Consider the following 18,882-nt stretch of genomic DNA (forward strand, 5'->3'; position numbering starts at 1 on the left):
TTCTGACAGCTGAGGTCCAGGCCTTTAATATTTGGCCCTGTGATTCTGGAGGCAAGCGATCAATTGGTAGGTCACAGGTCAGCTCTTCCTGTAGTATAGAGCAGCAACACTTCTATTCACTTTTTTTTATTTTATTTTATTTACACTCACTCCTATATTTTGATGGATTCCTACACTTCATTTAAAATCTTAAAGAGGATTTTCTGCATTTCTTTTTTTGTTGCATTTGGGATTTTCTGATTTGATGACAGACACACATTGATAGATCTCTTTCTTTAACCCTCAGCTCTCCAGACGACTCAGCCTCCAAAGGTTTTATTTCCTCCAGAGAAACAAGACACCGTGATAGAAATCACTCCAGGTAAGAACCAAAACCATTATTTTTGCTATTAGATCACAGTTGTTACCATGTGTTATTTGTTTATTTATTTTGGTTTTTTGCTTTATTTGTGGTAGAACGTGGCTTTCTGCCTTGGTTTTCTGTCAGAATAAACAGGCTGGAGGTCCACTTAGCGCAAAACATGTTCTTACTATATATTGTCTTAAACTGTGCAACTATATTAAAAAACCTCCCCCTCATCTCTACACCATTTTCACCTGCCTTGTGCTGTTTATGGTCACAGGGGATCTAGAGCCTATTAATAATACATTTAGGGGGGGTAAACAGGAAATAATGATAAAAAAACACTTGTCAGTGCAAATAACTGAGGGCAATGCCTGTGGAGGAATCAACCTCTCCAGTGGGATGAGGAGAAAAAGATGATTGTGGAAGTGGTGCAATCTCTCATGGAAACAGAGTGGATGCCATCCAAAAGAGATTCCAGCGCACTGACAAAAATGTTTTAATGGAAGGTTTTAATCCTTGCATGGATACATAATATCTTTGTAGGATGTTGACATCTGCCCTTTGCTAGGGGTGTCAAACTCCAGGTCCCGAGGGCCAGTGTCCCATGTGTTTTCCAACCAACCTGCCACTGACGCCACTTATTGGCCAAACACACCTGATCCAGGTAATCAGCAGCAGATGAGACAAGACTTTTGGAAATTCGACTTGAGGCCTGGGGTTTGACACCCTTGAAACTAGTAAAGGTGGAATCATCTTTTTTTTCTTTTACAAGAGCCAATTTTCTAGAAAGAATGGAATTTCTTTAAAGAAGTACAGTTAAAATAGCAGCAGCTCTAGAAATGTTTTATTTGTATGGATTTTAACTTTGGTTACAAGTTTCCCAAATCTACAGAGCACAACCCTTCCCGTTATCATTGGGGCAAAGGGGGGGGGTTCTTTTTTTAACTTGTCCTGTCCAGCAGCTGAGCAAACAGATAGGAGCTGAAGCCACTTGTGTTGCACAGATTTTACTGTTACAATAGGGGGTTGTGAATCTTCTGACACAAGAGGTGTATATTTTTTTATAAACCCATTTTGTATTTGAGGGTAAACTTTACTTATATCAATTATGTTTTTCTTCATTCTTGTTGGACTGGATGGAGAAAAAAGAGAAGAAAGGGAGAGAGTGGGATGATGAGATGATGGATAAGGCTACAAAAGAAAGGGGAGAAAAAGAGGGTTAAGGAAGTAAGAGGGTAGAATCAGGAGGTCAGGGGATAGAATTACAAAGCAACAAATTCCTGGAGGTTTGTCATCATTTCTGTCAGGTGTAGATGTTAGGGGCCTGTCCACAGACACTCATAAATGACAAATATACCTGTCGGCCCAAGTGAGCTGGCACTAGGGCTAAGGTGAGAGTTTGTTTTCTGCTGTGGTGGATGATGGAATGTAAAAAAAAAAGAGGGAGCGACCCTGCACACCCCCACACCAAGACCCCTGCCAAAGGCGCGGTAGCAGTAGTTGCCAGGGCCCCCCCAGACACCTGTCCAGGACAGTAGATCAAAGGAATCTGCACACCGGGAAACCCAACATATGCTACCCAGACCTGGGTTGGAAGGACCGCCACAGGGGCCCCCAGCGCCAGAGAGCAGGGGGGCACAGGAGCATGGAGAATGCAAACTCCACCCCAGCCAGAAGAAACGCCCTGCCGTCGCACCAGGGGCCCCAACCCAGGGTTAGGTTGGGGTTTTTCTTTTGTCAGATTACTTGATCAAGATGTAGTTTGCCTTGATGTGTTTTGACCGCTGGCCTGTACTCTTCCTCAGAAAATTTTCAATGCAGTCACTATAAGGGGTCACTTTTGGTTGTAACTAAAAGACATTTAAAGTTTGTGATGGAGCTTCTTTTCTTTGTTTCCTTTGAAATATTCCTGTTTGTCACATCGTTGAGGCAGCACCTGTTTGACCTGTGAAGTAAAGTTAACAACCCACAGCACAGTCCTTATGACTGCATTTCCCATCCGATGTTTGATATTTGCTAAATCTGAGTAAGCATGAGACATGAGTTGACAGCTGAGCGTTAAGATCGGGACCGCAGTGGGATTCAGTCTTTTCCTGAGCTGACCAGCAGCCGCCATCCATCACCTTGACCTGCACATTTGCCTTCCCCCCCTACATAAAGGGCACCATGCGACCCTTCCTGCATTGGCATTGGAGTTTGGCTTTCCTCGTAAATCAGTGTCCGATATGAACTTAAGTCCTCTTGAAACTTTGCCAGCAAAGGATCCTGATCAGAATAAGTTGACCAACTTCTTAAGAGTCATGTTGTGATCTAACATCCAAGTATATATTGGAGAGCTAATGAAATGTGTGTGAAACGGCACGTCCATTAAATACACACAAAGTAGTTACAGAGAGCAGTAGAAGTAAGTCGTGACAAAAGTAATGTATGATGATACCATAACTTTATGCTGTGAGAAAGTAGAGAAAGGCATTACTTGTAATTTAGAAAACCAATAGACTTAATTACACGTGCACTAATTTGTGAATGACAACACATTTTGCCCAAAATGTAAATGTTTAATTTTTTACATTTTTTTTTCCACCAATCATTAATTTTTAAACTAATTCCACCTTGAGAAAAATGTCCATGAATTGTTTCATAGACTTACTCAACCAGTGATTTTATTGTTGTTAGTCATTTTAACCTACTTTTGTGAGTTAGTATTTTTGTTGTTCTAGTCTTTGTGAGGCACACAGGTCTCTGATCTGTCTCTGTTTTTTTCTGTTTTTAAAAGTAAATAGCTGAAATTTTCATTTTTACAGAGTAAACTTAAAGCTGAGAGCACAGTGGAGAAGTGGTTAGCGGTCTCACCTCACTGCGAGAAGGTCCTAGTTCAAATCCCAACCTTTGATCTAAATGTAAAATTTTCCTAGCTACATTTGTCACTTCAGATGTTATTTTTTACTTCGGCAAGGGCTATAAAGAAAGTAATCTTTATGCAAAATTACAATTCTGTGACAGTGATCTAGTGATCAATTACATCAGATCTTTGTTTTCATTCTATAATAGTGGACGTGTTTTTCTACGAAGGTTTGAAATTTGAGAGTTTAAGTAGGAGAAAAAAGACTGAAACTGTTCATGTCTGTCTGAGAAAGGTGTAGAAAGTGTGTAGTGAGGGATCTTACAACCTTGAAATATCAACAATCCTTCTTCTCCAAGGCTGCGTTCTTTGTATTAAAAATTCCCACTCTTATCCTCTTTTGATCTATTTTCAAAGCATTCTAGTGGTCTTTTAGTTGTGATCATACCGTTCTTTATATATGTCCTAAATTATGTGAAAAATGCCACAACAACATGTTAAAATCCCCCAAAACACCATTTTCATTGGTGTTTTTTATATATATAACTGCTTAAAACGGTCAACATCTGAGAACTTGGCTGCTTGTGAGCAGAAAAATCCTCCAGGTGCCCAAGAACCAGAGGCTGCATTTCAGATTTGTATAACCTTTCCCCCATAATGTCAGGTAGTCCTGCATTACCTGGAGTTTAGGCCACAGCTGCTCTCCCACTGTCACCACACCAACTGTTAGAGCTGTTTTTACAAAACCCCTGAAAGGTCATCACCTGCCTCTGTGGGGAATCTGCACGGGTCAGCTTTAGCCACAGAATAGCAGAAGCACTGCTGGCAGGAATTCAGTGTCTTGGACAAGGTGGCTGTAAGAAAATGGATCTTTAAGCGCTCAGCAGGCCTCCTGCTTTGTATCAGTCTGCACTCTGTCCTTTTGGCTCCTGCTGCTATTTTGTTCTTTCATCTTGTCGGTTAAAAAGTGACTTAAAGCAGATATGTTCTCTGCAGAGGTCAGCCAGGGCATGCACTGATGAGGTTAGACTGAGACCCTTTCTGCATGTTTTTATGTGAGACTTCTATCCTTTTAAGATTCAGAAGCGTTTAAAGAAGTCCAATTCACACCTGGAATTGTACTTTTGTGTTCGAGTCCAAGAAAAACAAGCGATTGCTGTGAGGATCTCATTAGGATCTGCTTGTGTACCAAACAGAGTGCGTTGTGTTCTGCGACCGGCCCGCTTGGCTGCCTTCTTCGCCAGCTGTGTCTGTGTGCACGTTGGGGTGCACGAGTGCGTGCATGCGTGAGCACGTCCTGCTGTTCCGTGGTCCCTCCGACAATGTCAGCACTGTAGGCAGAAATGTGTGCGTACAAGCCCACATGATTGCGGCTGCGCGTTTCTATTAACTCCAGATTGATGTAGTAACAAATAGACCCGGAGGCCTGTGCACACTGATTGCAGCAGGGACACCTTTTAATGGGCACCGCAATACAACCCCATCCACACACACACATATTGAGACACACCAGCACAGACTCACACACAAGCAGTCACAGTTTGACCCTGCAGTACATTTTTAATTATCTTCTTGTTTAAACCTGGGGGAGGATTCACAACAACTGTGCTTTTGTCTTCTTTTTCCTCACATTTCCTACCTTTTCTGCTTCAGTCTCTTTTTTTCTTCAGATGACAGAGTTGCATTGTCTTCTTGTTAGATGTTCATCTCTTTCCTTCACTTTCTCCGTTGTTATTTAAACACAAAACATTATCTTTGCTCTTCTAATACAGTTTCTGGCTGCAAAGAAAAAGGCGGGAAATACCTTTTTTTTTTTACATGTAATAGAAAGTTTGCCAGTTATAAAAGACAAAGTTTCGTTGTTAAGGCAGTTGTTTTTTTCTTTTTTCTTTGTTTAAATAGGTGTGGAAGTCTTGAGGAAGTAAAACTGCTGCAAACTATGGGTTTTGGGGGATGTGATGTAAATGCAAGGCTCAGAAAATGCTCTATATTTTGGAGCCTCCCAGACTTTTACCTCCATAACAATCAAGGCCAACATTAAAGTAATAAAAGAAACAACATTTTCGGAAATCATCATCTCTGGAGAGCATTCATATTTAACAGATAACTGAAAAAACAATTGATCCTGATAATTGGAATTGATTTCACATTGTAGCCATGACTATCTCAAGTTGAAATAAATGAAAACAGGTCATCAGGATGTTTTTAGAGTTTTTTTCCCTTTTTTGTGTTTGGATTAAAAAAAGAGAAACAAGAAATGTCCTTTATTGTTTCATCCCTGATTTCCTGATCTAGTTTCAGAAAACTGACTTGGTTTTTGTATTAAAATAAAAATAAAAACCTTATGGAGCAAATGAAACAATATTTACATATTACGGGAGAAATGACTGCTAATGTTAAAACCTAGACAGAAAAACTTGGACTGCAGTTCTTTTTCTGAAGAGATTTGAGAACCAAAGATTCAATATTTGCTTTGAAGATGCTTCTGGAGAAGAACAGAGAAGGAGCTGCATTGTAGATCTAGAGAAAGCCCATGACAGGAAACAGAGAGAGGAGCTGTGGTGAGATGTGACGGATGAGTTGAAGATGGTTCTCTTTGGGAGTCACCCGGATGAATCAGAGGAACTCCAGCTTATGGTAGATGTTTTGGAGATAAATGCAGGGAAACAGACTGATATGGTTTGGAAACATTGAGAGGAAGCAAGACAAAGAAGAAGAAACTCCAATTAATTAGGAATACAATATTTACAATAGTACAAAAAAATATTGACTAATAAATGTAGATATTTGAGCAACAATATTGTCAATGTTATATTAAGGTGCTGTAATAGCACACACATTTTACTGTAGTAATAGAAATGTAGTGAAGTGTTAAAATACCATTGATTTCATTTAATGAGACTAAATGTGTATATTTTTAAATCATGCTCTTCAGCCCTTTATAGCCAAATCTCTACAGAATAACATTATCATTATGTAGACTCTGTTGTGTCTGCCTTTTTATGGAAGATCATTTGTAATAATTGCATTTCTGTAAATTACATGTATATTTAAAGTCTGCATCTGGGTAAAATAACGATTACAATTTTTTTTTAATTCAGTGTCGATGAAAAAAGAGCACAGCAGCAAACATAAAGTGCAAACTTTAAAAACGCTGTGTTGTCTTTGTTTCCAGATAAAAAAGAATAGCATATGCTCCAAGCCTGAAGGCTTATGTAGACTGAGGGGATTTTCTGTGATGTGTTCTAAAATGCAGAAAAACAAATTACAACTCAAATTAAACAGAAGTAGCAGAACGGTTAAATACGTCTGTTAGATTCCTCCAATATCTTCTGCAACAATTTGAGATTTATTTTAAAAGCTTCTTTAAATATTTATTTTATTCTCTTGACATCTGTTGAAATTAGCAAAACATTTCTTATGCTTGATTTCAAATGTGTTGCTTAAAGTTTTTAAAGGGGCTTTTGCTTTCAGAGTAAACTATATCTATATGTATGGTAATATATTACCTTTGGCACACTAAAGAATGAATTTATTATATAATATTAGTTAATTTGCAGCTCATTTCCTTACCCGGAAGTAACATAACTCGATCTCTGAGGCTCCGCCTTTCGCTCCTTGTGGGTGCCGCCCATTTCACGATGTCATCCTAGAGCCGGTCTCGGCAGCGTGTCTGCGTTTCGCTACGAAAACAAACAACGGCTCAACTTTTGCAGAGATGGATGTGCATGTTGTGCAGATAAAAGGAAAGCTTTTTTGCCTATCACCTCTAGCTCCACGGATGAAGTGTGTGTGTGCGTGTGTGTTAGCCTGAGGGCGATGCTTCCTGGAATGGGCTGTTCCTCAGTTAGTGACGTCATAATGTGACAACCCACTGGTTTTTGTGGATCAGGAGGGGCTGGTGGTCAGACCACAGATTTGAGAGGGATACTCAAAAATGCGTAAATGAATCAAAATACCGATTTGGGGTCATTCCGTGAGAAATTAACATTTAGTATTTGGAAAGCTCAGCTCGCTCATGCCTTTCCTCACACAGTGTAGGAGAGGCCTTTGGGTTTTTGCTTACAAGTCAGAAATGAACACTTAAAAGCTCAAAAAATTTGATTTTGCATGATTTAGGCATCTTTCTGCAAACTTCTTCCCTTAAACGTCTTCCTGTAAACGTCTTCCTGTAAATGTCTATTTGTAAATGTCTTTTTTTTGTAAATGTCTCCCTGACCCTGAACATATTCTGGAATCTTGCACACAAACAAGCATCCTCAGCATTCAGCCTCACGCTCCTTACTTTTTTTCTTGTTCTTCTCTCACATCCTTAATCTTGGGGTGTCAGGTGTGATATTTCAATTTTTCCAAGACTCAACGCCGTGAGTTTGTGGCTAAATTAGTTCATGAATCACAAAGCGATCGTAGAGATGTTTTGTTTTGGGGTGGGGAAAATGAATCCCCAAATAACGACAAAAAATAGAATCATTACCCTTATCATTCCTTGAACTCCAAAAATAAACATTGGAGACTTTTTTCTGTAATTGTTTAAGTAAAGATTCAGTGACTTTTTTGTGTCAATTATTTTTAAAAAATAAGACTGTGTGCCTTTCTCCACTCTCTTTAGCTGCTACTCTTCAGTCCTGTCAGCATTTGGAAAGCTCAGCTCTCTCATGCCTTTCCTCACACAGTGCAGGAAGGTCTTTGGGTTTTTGCCTATAAGTCAGACGACCCTTCAACTCTGAGGTCTGTGACTCTTAACTTGATCTAATAAAAAATACGAAAATAAATTATAATATTTATAACTAATTTTCACATGTAAACCACCAGAAAATGATGCTATCCTGTGATTATAGGTCACTTTTGCAACCCTTATAAGTTAGACTGACAAGTATTGGATGCAGCAGTCTAAGCTCTGACAGACAGAATTATATAGAAGCAAGCTTTCCCTGTCTTACTCCAGTTGTCTCTCCGTCTAACTCTGACTTTTCCCTCTGTCTCTGCGTTTTATCTGCCTCGGTCCTTACCTCTATCAGCTTCTCATCACTTGTCTGCCACCGTTCCCCTGATTTGAGTTCGCACCTCTAACTGCCCCTTTGTCTTTCCCTCTCAGCCCCCTCAGTCTTCTCATTGCTGTCCTTCAAACGCAAAAGTGCTGTGTCATTATTCCCGTAAAAACTGCCACAGACAGATAACAGGAGGTGAGAATCAAATGCAGGAGAGGTCTTTAAGCATCGAATTGCCGTTGGTGTTAGCAGCTGTTAGTCATCCTTCAGTAAATCCAGAAACTCACAGCAGAACACTTGAGTGGAGGAGCACTGAAATGTGACATTATCTACAAGAAAACCACACATTATTATCTGTCTACTTATAACAAAGAGACTTTTAAAAAGGAGCAGCTAGAATAAAGTGGCATTTAGGAGAAAAATAAATAGCAGGGTTTGAAAAAAGACACGAAAACAAGGAAAAAATACCTTATGGCTGAAAGATAGTGCACAGTAATAGAAGGTGCAGGTCCTTCAAAGCAGACGCCACTGCATTTTTGTGCACACTCATGAATCCTTTCACAGCTGCTCAAAAAATAAAGTTTCACATTTAATGTGATTGTTTTAAAAGTGTTTCAAATCAGTGACAATGAATAATTGTTTCAGTGTTAATATAAAATCGTTTTTTCTTCTGTTATACAGTAAATAATTTAGTTAAACTAATAAATCTACATTTGGAGTATTATGCCTGATGCTTTGGTCACAAATACAACTGCCACCGCGCGATGGGGGGGGGGGGGCATCAGCAGAATCTTAAGGCCCGTACACACCGGGACGAATATTCGCCAGGAGTTATTCGCCAGCGTTTTTCGCCACGTTTTTTGTGTTCACACCCAGGCGATTTTCGCTGACGATGAGCCGAGCGAACATGCAATTTTATTCCCTGACATTAGATGGCGCTTAATGTAAACAGAAATACTCCTGTACACAAGGTGGCGCTGCGCAACTTTACGCTTCTTAAAGTCGCTTTTCACTCAGAAGAAGAGAGCAAGTATTTATGCGCTTGTCAGAATCTTCCACTTTCGGCTTCTCCCATCAGGGGTCGCCACAGCGAACAAGTCGCATGGTAAATTTGGCAATGTTTTACGCCGGATGCCCTTCCTGACGCAACCTTCTCAAGCCGGGCTTGGAACCGGCAGAGGTAGAGAAGGGAACAGGGAGCAGCCCGGAGTCGAACCCGGGTTTCACGGACGGAAGGCGCCGCAAACCAGCACGAGCTAAACTGGCTCCCCTCTAAACTGGCTCCCCTGAATACTGGCTCTACCTGAATACTATCAATGCCGCATCAATGTCGTCTCCTCATTCCTATGCAGGACCCTTGGTGGCCAGGATCGCCAGGTTGACCTCTGGTCACCCACGGGCCATGTCATCAGCCCTGATCAAGTGCCCGCGCTGCTACTGTACGATTTCTAACAATTGGATAATAGCAGTGGGGCAGCACGAATTTGGTGACCCTCCTATCAGTCAATTATCACACTCCTGCCTTCCTGCCACCAGATTGCCAACACGTAAAATTCAAATGTGCCCATGAAGAAACCGTCTGGTCACAGTAAAATTGTCCTTTTTCTCAAAACCTCCGCGGCCTTCCTGCTACCAACCTGTCACTGGACTGCTAACAAACGACACTCGAATGCGCCCGGGTGGCCGCGAAGAAACCATCCAGTCCCTTTTTCTCAGAACCTCCGCGGCCACAGGGCGGCGTGTAAAAATGCGATTGCCACGTCCTGATTACAAATGCCGCCACGTGGCCACCTGCCGATTTCACTGAAAAACTGGCATTTAGGTCAGCGCACGGTGGCATTTTGGAATATGTGACTGCAGTGTAAACCATTGTTTTCGGACTAAAAATCCTTTGCACATTTTCTGTCCAGTTTTTTTCAATCAGAAGTTTGCCTACAGAACACATGCTGGTAGACCCACTGCAAAAGAATTGACAAACTGACTTTAAAAGTAAACTCATTAGTTCAGTACATTTGTACCTACCACCTTGTGTTACCAAACTTTTTAATCTCTGTGAACAAATATTACACACATTTTTAAATTACTCTCTGCGCATGAAAGTACACAAAAGGCCACCTGACGTTCATCAACTCCATCAATGTCACAAGGTTTCATATTAAGAGGAAAGCGCACTTCGTTAGGTTTCTTCATTTCGATTTTCTTTGACAGACAACAGATTAGAGAAGTCAAAGTTGTGCGGGAGGCGAAGGAGCATCAAAGAGAGTGAGAAAATAATTGCAGGTGAAAGGATAATCAATATGACAAAAGTACAATAAAGAATGGATTTTGTTCTTTTCTTTGTTCCTGCTTTCATTTGTCATCAGGGGTACTCATAAATATGGTAATCGGCTTTTGTTTGTAAGCCTCGTGAGGAACAAATGACTGATGGAGTGAGAGCAAGGAGGGGGGGGGACTTTTTCTATGAAACTAGTTGAGTCATGTTTGTGGATGTAAATGCAGCCATCTGTGCTGCAGCTTTTATGTGTTTTCATTTTAAAGTCACCCGGGTTCATTCAACCTTCATCCAGCCGTGTGACACAAAGTCAGTTCTACACATTTGGACATACTTTGTATAAAACATACCTGTATTTCCATTAACTTAGCGAAATTCCATTATATTCAACATTACTTGTTTGTTTAATCTCATCTTTGAGAATGAATCTCAAACTGCAATCTCAGGTGCTTTAGTCTTTAGTTTGAGGTTTGGCATTGTAATAGTCCTTCAGCAACCTCTTAACTTTCTTTTTACCAGGGTCCGGATGAATATTGGATTCTGATTGGCTGCAGATTGAAAAGGGATGTATCACACCTAAAAAAGAAGTTCCGGTCGTAGCGTCTAAAACGTCTACATCACTGCGCTTGCCTAAACGCCATTTCGTATTCCAATTATTAACATTAAAACAGCAACGATAACAAAAAACAGGCTGTGAAATTTTTATCACAGCAACGAGGCAGTAGAAAAAATGGGTGATTTTATTGTTTACTTTAACCTGTTTGGTTGAATGTGATCATTTTAAAGACTGGAATGCAGCAGAAAAGAAAGAAAGAAAATAATCCAAGAAGGAGGAAACAAGACATGAGGAGGAATTGAATTATGTAGACTTTAGACTAAACAAACTTTTGCTTCATCATATGGACAAATACAAGTGCTTATAAGTGAACCTTCACTCTGAACTTATGCTTTTTTTTAACCTATCATAGCGATCAGCATATACAATATATTGCATTCCTTTGCTGCAGCCTTCAAGCCGTTGCCATGACAACGCGTCAAACCGCGTATCAAATAGTCCGTTTTTGGTGAAAAAGCGATTTAAACCCAAAAGGTAACAATAATCAAGGACTAAAAATTGATTAAATGGACGTTTCTTTCGTAAGTGACCATGGTACATGCAGGATGATGCCCTCTGATGTGTCCGTTTGAGTCAGACGGCTGCTTCTCGCAAAAGTCTATTAATTTCCAACATAATGATGTTGCTTGTCATGAGATTTCTTCCTCAGGTCAAGATGTCACAGCATTTAAGTTCTTCATAGAGACATTCATGGTTGAGAAAGACTAAAGAGCAGCTTCATGGATGTAGTCGGGGAAGGTGCTGCAAAGGAGAGGATTAAATGGAGGCAGATGATTCGCCATGGCTACGCTTAAGGGGAGCAACTGAAGGACAAAGACAAAGATTAAAAGTTTAACAGTCACATTTGGCTCCTTCAGCTTTTCTGATGGTTTGGTGGAAACTGTTTCCAGCATGAAGTTTTAGCAGTCCGCTGGTCTTTCTCTGGACTAGAACATCATGGCTCACCTTTTTTCATGGTCATATTGATGAATGTTGGGTTTCCAAACCATTTCTAGCAATAAATAAGTAAACATCTCCAAATGATGACGCCTCCACCCTCGTGCTTGACTGTGAAATGAATGCAGAAACTTAGTTGTTTTTTTCAGTAATGCAGCTTCCCATTATATTTAAGTATTGGCAAACTTTATAAATCTGTTACAGCTTACAGTTTATCAAACGCTGTCATGAAGAATTTGAATAAAAATATTCAGTCTTTTTCTGAAGTTTCCTCAAATGCATCTGATTTCTGACTTTGAGATGAATTTCCTGTGAGTCCAGTTTATCAGCTACTGTCAATGGTATTTCAATGCGATCAAAAACATATTTTTAATTTGTCTGGCATAACCTTTCTCTCTCTTCTTTTGATTTGATCAAAATAAATTCTCTGGACCAACAAACTGCCAAAAAAATTCAAAAATATTAACGCTTTTTAAAATTATTGTCAGATATCTTAGTTCTGACATGAGCAGAAAGTTGTTTTTAAACTTTTACTCCAAACTGATGCTTTTTGATGCAGTTCTTCCTAAGTATGGCAGCCAGAAAAAGGAAAGAAGCTTCTCTCCTCCGTGCCTCTGAGCATGACTGGATGTGAATAGTTTAATCGTACCTTGCAGCATCTCTTGAAGGAGTCTCCAGCACTTGATGTGTTTCTCTCTGCATTTCAGTGACAGTTTCATCTGCAATCAGCTGGCTTCAGCTGAAAATGTCTTCAATTTTACAAGATCGCTCCCAACAGTTTGCAGTTTGGTCTGGAAAAATGATCTTTGTAATTCAAGGACTCACTGAGTTTTCTTTTCATGGATGACTTCAGAAGCTGATGTTGTGTGCAGAGAAAAAAGACACTTAATGCCCCGTCTACTGTCATCTCTGTGTCTTCATCACTGTCTAATTATTCCCCTGCTGTTTCAGCACTCCCATCTCCATCATCTTTAAGCCCCCCCTTCCATCTCACTCTTAGACAAGGGTCCTGCAGAGCTGAAATTGGGTTTTGAGAAAGTAACCTTCTGTGCTAGTTCACCTGAGCTTGTTCTCTGTGGAGCTGAGAGAAGGTAAAACTGCTGCTGCTGCTGCTGTGAGAACTAGGAGCTTTCTAAAGGTTCAACACCAGAAAACATTTTGGTTTAGGTGAAACAAACAGCTTCAGGTTGTTTTTAAAAATGCAGTCAAAGTGAGCTTTTTCAATGAGTGGGTTAGTGGCAACAGACCTAATGAGGTTAACAATAGGTCGTCATGTAGATAGGTTTAAAAATGATCTTTTGTTATGTTCATCAGGAGGCAGCATTTTGGTTGAATTTGAACATAATCGAGACTTGTTAGGTGGGTTCCTTTAAAACCCCACTCCAATGAAATCATGTTTCTCTCAACGTATCCTTCAGGCGTTTTCTCATGATGGAGTACATATAATAAGAAAATTGCATTTCTGAGTGTTGCTTTACTAAAATGTTGTGAATCAGGAGCAGACAAAAACAATATGTTTAAAAAAGATTTTATTTGTGACAAAGAAAGTATTCTGTCCTAAAAACGTATGGATTTTGTGCTCAAGACAGTTTAATTACATTCAAATTCTAATTAATTTTATTTCTTAGCACCTGTCATGAAGAAAGAGCAGCTCAAGGTGCTGGACTACGATAGATGGCGCTGTCCGCCCTGTCCTCCTGTTGGCCGGGGTGTCAGCATCTAAGCAGCACCAGCACAACTCATCCCCAGCACCTCCTGCCCCACCGCCCCCCAACCCCCGGGTCCAATATGCCCAACGTGAGCACACCGGGCCGGGCGGCTCGGAGGACCCGAAGAGGTTAAGATGTAAAAAAGTACAACTTGACAAAAAAGCATTAAACAAATAAATACGTGATACAATATAATATTAAAATATAAGGGTAAAATTCTTGATCCCACATACGAGATCTAATTTAAAGCTGAATCAAATCGATGTGTCTTTAACTTCTTTTTAAAAACCTCGACAGTGGATGAGGCCATCCACATAATCATAATTAAAGGACGACTGGGAATGCTTTTAGAATAGACCAAAAAGTGTCCAGAGTTGGTCTTTAAGCAGGAAGTGGTGCTCTGTTCCCTCCCTGCTGCTGCTGCTGCTGAAGATTCGGATAACTCTGTCACTTTGGCCCTCTGACAGCTCTGGCAGTTTGCATTAACAAAGCACGGCCAGAGTGCCTTGAGAAAATGTGTGAAAGTTGGATGGAGGTCAGCGATGTGCCGGTGCGCCTGTGATGAGCTGACCTCATAGCACTGCCAAAGAGCGGCAAGAGAACATGGCAGTGCTGGTCTGAGGTCAGTGCAGCAGAGAATTGCAGTGACACTTGACTGTCAGAGTTGAGTGTAGCTGTGCTGTTAATGCTGATCGCACTATTATTACCTCCACTTGATGGTTCATGATATGGTTTTCATTCAAATTTGGAAGAGTTTTATGCTGTTTTTTATGTTTTAAAAAGCAGTTTTACTCTTTTACCTTTTTTGTCCTTTTTGCTCTTGTTTTATTGAAATTCTTATAGCAATACGACTTAAAAAATCTCTCCTCAGCCCTTTTACTGGAGAACGGTGTCTGTCCCTGCTAAAGTGGTTTCTTTTACCTCCAACATTCCTTCACCATGATCCCATTTTTCATAATTGATTTCATTACCGCTGACCCTTTAGGTCCAATCTTTCTGCTCTGTGGTGCATTTGGGTGAACATGCATGAGGCTGGGAACGATCGCCGACTACTTCTTTATTTATTCAGCGTTTGTTCCTCTCCAAAATCAGGACACCCTGGTGCATCATCAGGACGCCTAATTTAAAATGGGAAGGTAATTGCATTAACCCAGAATAACTCTTCCCAAAATACGGAAAAAAATCCAAATGTTAACAGTTACTTTCTGCACAGATGAACAGGACAAAAAATCTAAAAAGATGAGGAAAAAATGAAAAGCTAATCCTTTGACTTGTGGATAGAAATCAAAACGATCCAGGTCAGTTCCCCAATTAACCACTAGGGTGTTTTCAGTTCATCCGTCTGCATTTCCCCCATTTAAAACAGGCCATCAGAAATAGACCCTTATGGTTTAGGCCTGTTTTGGGCCTTTTTTAGAATAAAATGTGATGACCCAAATGCTGGTATGAAGGGGCAAAGTGGAGTGAGGAGAATAAGTGAATTAACAAAAGGCACCACGCCAAGTGGGAAGAAAACTCCATAAAACATAACAACACAGACCCTCAGTCCAGACGAGAAGGCCAAAACAACACTGCAGCACAAAGCACAGCAACAGAGGAGCTTAAACAGAACAAAACAAATGAACTAAAGTGTAGGCAGCTGTGCACCCCTCCTGGTACAGACAGGTGAAGGGGCGGAGCCCTCCCAGAGCCACAACCAACCTGCACAAAAAACAAAAGACTGAAAAAGAAAACTGACAGACAGCGTCATAAAGAACATTTTTGATCACGTTTTATGTCACTTATTATGTAACCTCCTCATTTGATGTGTTCCAACAGCTGTCAGACTTGTTTCTCTTTTTCTGTCTGCTCTTGGAGAGGTCAGATCTGTGGACATCATCTCTGGCTAAGACGGGGAAAACCCCAGAGGTGGAAAAAGCAAGTTCAAATAAGATCACAGGAGGTTTTTAAACAAATTCAAAGACCGTCTCTGTTTATCTTTTGATCTGTTTTAAAAGAACATAACCATGGAGTTTTTGGCCACAAATCAAAAAAGCTGTGTCATTTTCTAGGACGTAGTTTCTGCAGATCAGCAGGAGTTCATTAGAAATTTGCCTTTTGGGTGGGACTGTTGGCCAAGGTAGCTTGCCCCAATTACCTGACATCGCAACACTCTCCTCCACTTCACAGTCCCTTACAACAGCAGCCTAACATTACCGGTGAAGCAAAAACGGCGAGCAACATCAGAGTTATCCAGCAGAACAGTGTAGATACAGATTCCAGCTCAGCCGAGGAAAACAAAGATGCACACGGACCTATTTGTCTGCAAGTGGATGCATCAGAATGGAGCGGAGCGTGTATTTTCTACGTTACAAATACACTTTTTCACAAACTGCATTTTTTCTTCTGCTCCTGATTCACAGCAATTTGATTAAAGAAATACTCAGAAAAGCAATTTTAAGCTTAATGTCTAAATATACTGTATATGTCCTCATGCATCAGAAAAGCACACATTTCATTGGAGTGGGTCTTTAAATATCCAAAACAGAAGATTTGCCATGAAGCACAGCTATGAGTGAAGAAAACTGAGAATGCAACTGTGGAGCACAGCGTTAGAAGGTCGAAGATTTGGGCTCAATTTGCAGCTATAACTTTGTTTTAGCTGCATTTGAAACATGCAAACTTCCTGTTTGTTTGTTTTGTTCTTGAGAACAAACAAACAAGTGATGTTGCTGTCCGAGGTTACACTGAATGGCCGACACTTGTGTTCTCATCTGTGAGAGGCTATATTAATAAAACAAACTTAATGTCTCGTCTGTGCATTGCTGCCTCCATCCTGAAAGGGTTTTCTGTGGTAAAACCGCCGAGTCACTTCACGGCCTACAGCTGCTAAACCTCACATGCCTCAAACAACTCGCTGACCAGATTCACTTTCCCATTTCTTTCCCTTTTTGGGAAATAAAAGGGGAAGTCTCTTTGGATGTTCTGGACAGCTGTCAGTCAGTCATCACCTGCCACCCAGTTCTGTCAAGAACCTCCCTGCCCCCTCCCTCCCCACAGACAAGCACCACTGGGACTGAAACTATTAGCTCTGCTAACCTCATGTGAGATAATGCGTCTCATCTTTTTTTTAACTTCTCCTTGATTCAGCTCCTATCCCACAACCCCAAAGGCTGAAACCATCTGTTTAATCCCATTATCTTTTTTTTTTTAGTCGTCTTTTTTGTCCTCATTAGGAGTGGTGCCTGGTGATTTACCTGGGCTGGACTGGAGGCTTTCAAGTTTAATGACGTCTCCTCTGGCTTCATGAAACCCTCAAACATTCTTACAGTTGGAACAGACTTTTTTTTTTTTAATCTACCACTGATTTCTTCAGACATCAGTTCCTCTTAAACAAACTTAAAACCAGATTTTGGTGCAGAAATGAAAGACAACAGTCATCAAGACCATCATAAGGGTTTTAAGTTCCGAAAGAAATCAGAAACTGGGATTATAATCATCTGTTAATGCTTTTTCATGTCAATCATGTAAGTTTGAGTTGACTTCTTCGACGTTCCACTCTAATCATCTTTTGATCAACTTTTTTTAAAGCATTCCAAGTGGTCTTTTAATTATGATTATGTCGTTTTTTTTTGCCAAAATAAAAAAAACAAACTGTTGTTTTGTAGGTCATAGTTTCTGCAGAGCGGCAAGAGTTCATTAGAATTTTAAATCTGAGTTGTGGATGGGATTGTCGGCATGGAGTAAACCTGCCCCTGCTTTCTATCACCGCTCACAGCCCCAACCTAACAGGTGCGACAAAACAGCGAGCAACATTGAAGCTATCCAGCCGTACAGTTTTCTGATTCGCTGTGGCGACCCCTGAAGGGAAAAGCTGAAAGGAAAAGAAAAAGTCGTCGAAGAGAGTTCGTTATTTCCTGTCACCACTGACAGCTCCAGTATAAATGGGAGCACACGCCCCCTTATGAGGGTTTGATGAACTGCTCAGTTGTTGTCAGCTGTGCTGTGAAGCACCTTAACTAGAACGTGCAAACGACTTTCTGCTCACAGAAGAGACTTTTTCTGATTTTGGGTTTTTTGAGTGTTGTCTTTGTACCTAATTGAAGTACAAACATTTTAACACTATGTGATATAGCATTTAGCAGATCTTGAATGTACTCAGTATTCAGAGTCATATAGGGTTTGGTGTCTTGCTGAAAGACAAAATGAAGTCATGTACAGGAAATAGACCCCCACTAGCGAATTGGCATCTGCTTAACCCACTGAGGGTAAAGGCATGTTTAATGCAGCAAATAATGCATGATTATAATCCCATTAACTGTCATTTATTTTGTCAATGGAAGAAAAGCTCAGGACACTGCTTCACTCAGCAACTTTCATCCAAGTCAAAAACATGACCACCTTTATGAAAATAGACAAAAAGCATTTTGTTGCCACTCTGCATTTCTGTGTGAATCTCCCAGGGGAGTGCAGACTGAAGCTCAAAGTTTATGAATGCAGATCGGACTAATAAAACTGAACCCTTTCACACAACAAAATCCATCAGTTCAGGAATCCATAGAACCTTCAGAGCGCAGTGGGCATCTCTGCATCCCTTCATAATGCAGATTTTTCTAAAATTAACTGGGCATTTTCCAGATTAATCCTTTTAAATATGACCTTATTTTGGCTAAATTAATCAGAAAGGAGTATTTATTCATTTAGGAGCTAAAGCAGATGCAGTCTGTTTAGCATGTAAACAGATCCCTTTTTAGAAAACAGGAGCACACAGAACTGTGGAGTAGCATTAGCCAGTGGTTTAATAACACCCCCTGGATGACTGGTCATTTAATTAACCTCCTCAAGCGTATCTGCTGTAATATCTTATCCAATTTCATCTGTTAATTTAAAACTGTTCTTAACGAGGCCAGCCCCCAGCCAATCAAATGTCAGTTAAAAGACGCTGAAAGGACTCAGTTAATTAGAGCTGTCAGAAAACGGACAAATATAGACAAAGGCGGACGATGGGTTTCCTTTTATTACTTCCCTGGGAGAGTTATTCATTTTTGCAGGAATCACTTTTGGTGCTGTGGCTCCATGTGAGAACAGGCTGCAGATGAGGAGGACTGATAAAGTCACATGACAAGCAAGGGAAAAAAAGTGTTTATTCAGATTTATGAAATATAAATCTCTGCAGCTCTGTGGCACCCTCATT

The 18,882-nt window shown here is 40.4% G+C and overlaps 1 protein-coding gene across 1 annotated transcript in view; it reads left to right on the plus strand.

Moving 5' to 3' along the window:
- LOC101155858 (X-linked interleukin-1 receptor accessory protein-like 2) overlaps positions 1–18,882 on the plus strand; it is a 403,702-nt gene that overhangs the window by 331,905 nt on the left and 52,915 nt on the right. Inside the window, exon 7 of the mRNA XM_020706755.2 lies at positions 287–361. Coding sequence (XP_020562414.1) covers positions 287–361 — 75 coding nt within the window. The remainder of the gene's footprint in view (positions 1–286; positions 362–18,882) is intronic.

Source organism: Oryzias latipes, chromosome 10, assembly GCF_002234675.1.
Source record: "Oryzias latipes chromosome 10, ASM223467v1".
Classification (NCBI taxonomy): domain Eukaryota; kingdom Metazoa; phylum Chordata; class Actinopteri; order Beloniformes; family Adrianichthyidae; genus Oryzias; species Oryzias latipes.